The sequence below is a fragment of the Tupaia chinensis genome, unplaced genomic scaffold (assembly GCF_000334495.1).
Source record: "Tupaia chinensis unplaced genomic scaffold, TupChi_1.0 Scaffold000060_1, whole genome shotgun sequence".
Classification (NCBI taxonomy): Eukaryota; Metazoa; Chordata; class Mammalia; order Scandentia; family Tupaiidae; genus Tupaia; species Tupaia belangeri.
The window spans coordinates 851,578-856,167 of NW_006159518.1; the positions used below are offsets into that span (position 1 = coordinate 851,578).

A 4,590-nucleotide genomic window follows, 5' to 3' on the forward strand; every position below is an offset into this window, starting at 1 on the left:
GGGATTGCGGCGTGACCATCCCCCCTGGGGGGTGATTTCTCGCTTTCTGTCTCTATGTCTCTCTCTGTCTGTCTGGCAAGCGCACGCGCCCTACAGTGAAAATCTCTCCAAAAAAAAAAAATCACATAACCATTATGATTTATTGTTGCCATACTGAAATTAAACAAAATTACATTCATTGAGCACTTACAATGTGAAAGGAACTGGTCTAAGCAATTTTCATATATTTCAATTTAATCCTCCAAACAACTCAGTGATATAGATACTATCATCCTTATTTTATAGATGAGGAAACTGAGGCAGAGAAAGCTGACAAAAAGCCCACAGCCACACAGATACCAAGAAGTAAAACTTGGGTTTGATTCTAGGCAAGCTTTCCCTGAATATGTATTACTAACCACTCTGACATATTGCTTCTGAGAGGATATTAATACTTTTATAGCCACCCAAATAATTCTTGATAGAAATGATATTATTCAGGAAAGGCATTCTTATCACTGCAAGCATTTCAAGAGTGACATAAAATCCTGATATTATGTTTTCATTTACACTTATCAAACCAAGGAAAGCTTAATAAATATAATGCTTAAAAATGGATTTTAAGGGACCAGCAGATGGCATAATGGTTACATCACTGAACTCCCACATAGTCTAATGCCATTCGAGTAATGGAGACTTAAAACTCACACTGGGCATGTGTGTGTGTGTGCATGCCCAAAATCCTGAGAGAAGAATGGAGGAGAAGGGACTGTGACATGGCCATCCCTCCCAGGGGGATTATTTTTCATTCTGTCTCTCTGGCAAGAGTACACACCCTTTACAAAAATCTCAAAAATAAAAGTGGTTTTAAATATATTAAAATGTTTTTTGTAAAAATACTCATATTTATCTAATTTCTAATTATTTTTCTAATTTTTTTTGAGGGAAGAGGTTTTTTGCATAGGGCATGTGTGCATGCCAGAAAGACAGAGAAAGGCAGTGAGACAGTGAGAAATCACCCCCTCAGAGGGGCATGGCCATACTGCAGTCCCTTCTCCTCCATTCTCCTCTCGGAATCTTGGGCATGCACGCACACGCGCCCAGCATGAGTTTAAACCACGTGGCTCGGGACTTGAACCATGGTCAACTCCATGGGAGTCCAGTGACAGCCTTTATGCCAACTGCTAATCCCTCTAATTTCCAATTATTAAAGTTTTTGTCAATATCTCCAGCTAGTCTTTTCCTCAGAAACATTGCTGGATTTGCTGGTGAATTATTGTAAATCTTTTCATGCAATATAAGTGCTCATTTTAAACTCTCTTAGATATGATACTGTATCCCATAGCAGTATTGATTTTTTAAAATGATTAAAGTTCTTTTTTCCTCCATATTTATTGAAGTATAATTGATAAAAATTTTATATATTTAATATATATACAATATAATGATTTTATATACATGTATATTGCAAAATAACACTGCATTCAAGCCAATTAACACATCCATCACCTCCCACTTATGTGTGTGTGAGTACCTGTTAAAATATGTTCTCTTAATTTAATTTTTTTTTGGATTAGGTACAATACTTATATTTACTATAGTCACATGCCATATAAAAATTAGTTAACTTATGTTTTTACTTTATTAAAATAACTATTCTGGGGACAGCAGGGCAAGCCAGCTAGATCCCCCATAGATTGAGTCTTGGACCCAGCAGCATCAAAAAAAAAAAATAAGCAGTGTACATACCCAAAATCCCAAGAGGAGAATGGAGCCAAAGGGCTTGCAGTATGGCCGTCTCCCTTGGGGGGTGATTTCTCACTTTCCCAGTCTCTTTCTCTGTCTCTCTCTGGCAAGCAGAAATGGTGTTATCTTGACTTCCAGATTTCATATGTCAGAATTTTCCAAATATATAAATCTATCAAGATGACATATTCTGGGTGTATTCTGGGTGACAGAGAGTTGGTACCCTGTTAGCTAAGTGTATCTCAGATATCTGAAACACTAATTAATGTATTCAGCTCTTTGATTTGTTTCTTTCTTTATAGCTTCCGTGAGTGAGAGAGACAGGCAGTACCCACCAGCATCATGATGCCAGTATTCTCCCAAGGCTCAGCCGGCCCTGGCTCATGGGCACACATGTCCTGACATCCTTAGGGAGGCCTCTGAGTGTGCACCCAGAGCTTACCTGTGAGGGTCAGCTGCACAGAGCCATCCATTCTATAACTGTGCCATCATCTCTCTTCCGAACTTCATCAGTAAAAGACTTCTGGGTATATGGGTACATGATTTTCAGGGTATTACATAATCAATTTCTTCACAGGATGAGGCTTTTATTTTTTTAAGAATTATTTTATTTAACTTTATGTATTATTATTATTATTTTAATTTGACCAAAGAAAGATAGAAAGAGAAAAAGTGAGAAAGCAAGCTGCCAGATTCGAGATTTGAACCAGTTAGCCATGTAGGAGTCTAGCATCTTTAATACCATGCCACCTGCTGACTCCTGAGGTCTTATTTTAAAATCACATTAGGTGAAAAATAATAATTCTGTGCCCATTATTTAAAATGTTGTTTTATAGATATTGGAATTTTGAAGTTGATTTTTTTTTTCCATTTTTGTTTTTATAGATGTTCGAAGAAGAACAATTTATGAATACCACCGAGTAGAGCTACAAATGTCAAAAATTACCAACATTTCAGCCGTGGAGATGACCCCATTACCTAGTAAGTTAATACATTCACATAGATGGAAAAAGTGACTTGCACGTTTGATGATCTGATCTCATTGTTAATAATTCTACTAACTATATAGTTATAATAGTTTGGTAAGCATGGATGTTTTGATCCTAAGTGTAGGAAAGATGGTCATTTTTTGTTTTGATTGAAGAATCCTTTTATTCTTCCATGCTATCAGTTAGTCCTGATGAATCTATTTCCTCCTGTCTCCTAGCGTGTCTACAATTTAATGGTTGTGGCGCCTGCGTATCCTCTCAGATTGGCTTCAACTGCAGTTGGTGTAGTAAACTGCAAAGGTAAAAAATAATAAAATTAATTTTAAACATTTGTTACCCCCACTGTCCTACTGAATTTTAAACGTTATGTGAAGTGTGTTGATTACATGTATATAATCTCACAGTACCATGTATATGTGCATAAATTGTGTGTATATGTGTGTGTGTGTGTGTGTGTATCTCATGACCAAGATCAAAATTAATAGTGGTGATTTTAATATTTTTCCTCTTGCTGAGTCCTCATAATGACTGAGAACCTTCATAGTAACATAATTATCTTATATACATTTATAATTCTCTATGGGGCTTAGGATACATGATGAATGTAGTTGATGAGTCTATAAGTTGATGATTTTTTTTTTATGTTTAATTTTTTATTTTTTATCATCATATCTTCTTCATATTACATTGGATTACATATAACTTTACAGTGTATTACATTATTTCTTCAAAGGGGAATGCCATGCACGTCAGTCAGTACAGGGACATTGATCTCCCCACTTCAACATTCCATATCCTTTCTGTTTTCCCCATATAAGTTGATGATTTTGATCCATATTCTACAGAGAGCATGGTGTAAGAAATCATTTCTACAGCAAGGATAGCATGTCCTTAGTAAATCCCTATACAGTGGCTCTATGGTTATTAGTCAGGATTAGAGCTGTCATCTGAGGCTGAGTCTACCTGACCTGTGCTAAATGTGTGGCTTTGACCCCATGCCCATTGTACCTAATTGACTTTGAACCTCCATCTGTATAACTTGATGGTGTCAACGTGGCTTATTGATCTTCATGGCTGTCATAGTTTTTCAGTCCTTGGAGTCGTTCAGAGACTGAATGATCTGTTTTGGGGAAGTATAGGATGAAGACCTGTAAAGTACTTTTTCTTTATTATTGCCAGAGTGTGCATGTGATCACCAGAGAGAAGGAAACACAAAGACAGAGAAAGAGAGAGAAAGAAAACATCCCTCACGGGGGCAATCCCTTCTCCTCCATTTTTCTATCCTGTTGGGATTTGGAACATGCACACACACACCCACCATGTTTGTCAGGCCTCAGCTACCTCATTCAGCCACATGGGATCCAGCTCCCTTAACCACTAGGCAATGGGGCCAGCCCAGTATTTTGTCATTTGCTCAACCATTTTTTTTTCTACATTAATTCACTATACACCATCACAACACACAAATGAATTTTCCATCCAAAATACACTGTGCATTGGTTCAATCAAGCACATCAACATACATGTTCTCAGCAAATAATTTTCCAATTTTTATATCCTGCATACCTTGCCCTTTGTCTTGCCATCCCTGATTCCCCATCCCCCACCCTCTGCTATGTCCCATCTTCCTCCTCCATTGTCCCTGGCATCCATGGTTGCCCTCCATGCCTTCCTCCCGCCCCCATTCAATTGTTCTGCCAATGAACTTAATTGGTCTAAATAAATCTAATAGCTAGCACAGCTGACACATACCTTTACATGTACCCAAATCTGACTTTAGGCATAAACCCCAGTGAGTAGAATGAACGTACTATAAAGTAGTACCCAGCTGTGCCCATACAGCTCGCTGCAGTCATCAAATGTGCATTTTTTTTTC

At 37.6% G+C, this 4,590-nt stretch overlaps 1 protein-coding gene across 1 annotated transcript in view; it reads left to right on the forward strand.

The window, feature by feature from the left end:
• Window positions 1-4,590, forward strand: part of PLXDC2 (plexin domain containing 2) — a 520,858-nt gene that overhangs the window by 407,553 nt on the left and 108,715 nt on the right. The window contains exons 8-9 of the mRNA XM_006141612.3: window positions 2,611-2,706; window positions 2,933-3,014. Of these exons, the coding sequence (XP_006141674.1) occupies window positions 2,611-2,706; window positions 2,933-3,014 (178 nt within the window). The remainder of the gene's footprint in view (window positions 1-2,610; window positions 2,707-2,932; window positions 3,015-4,590) is intronic.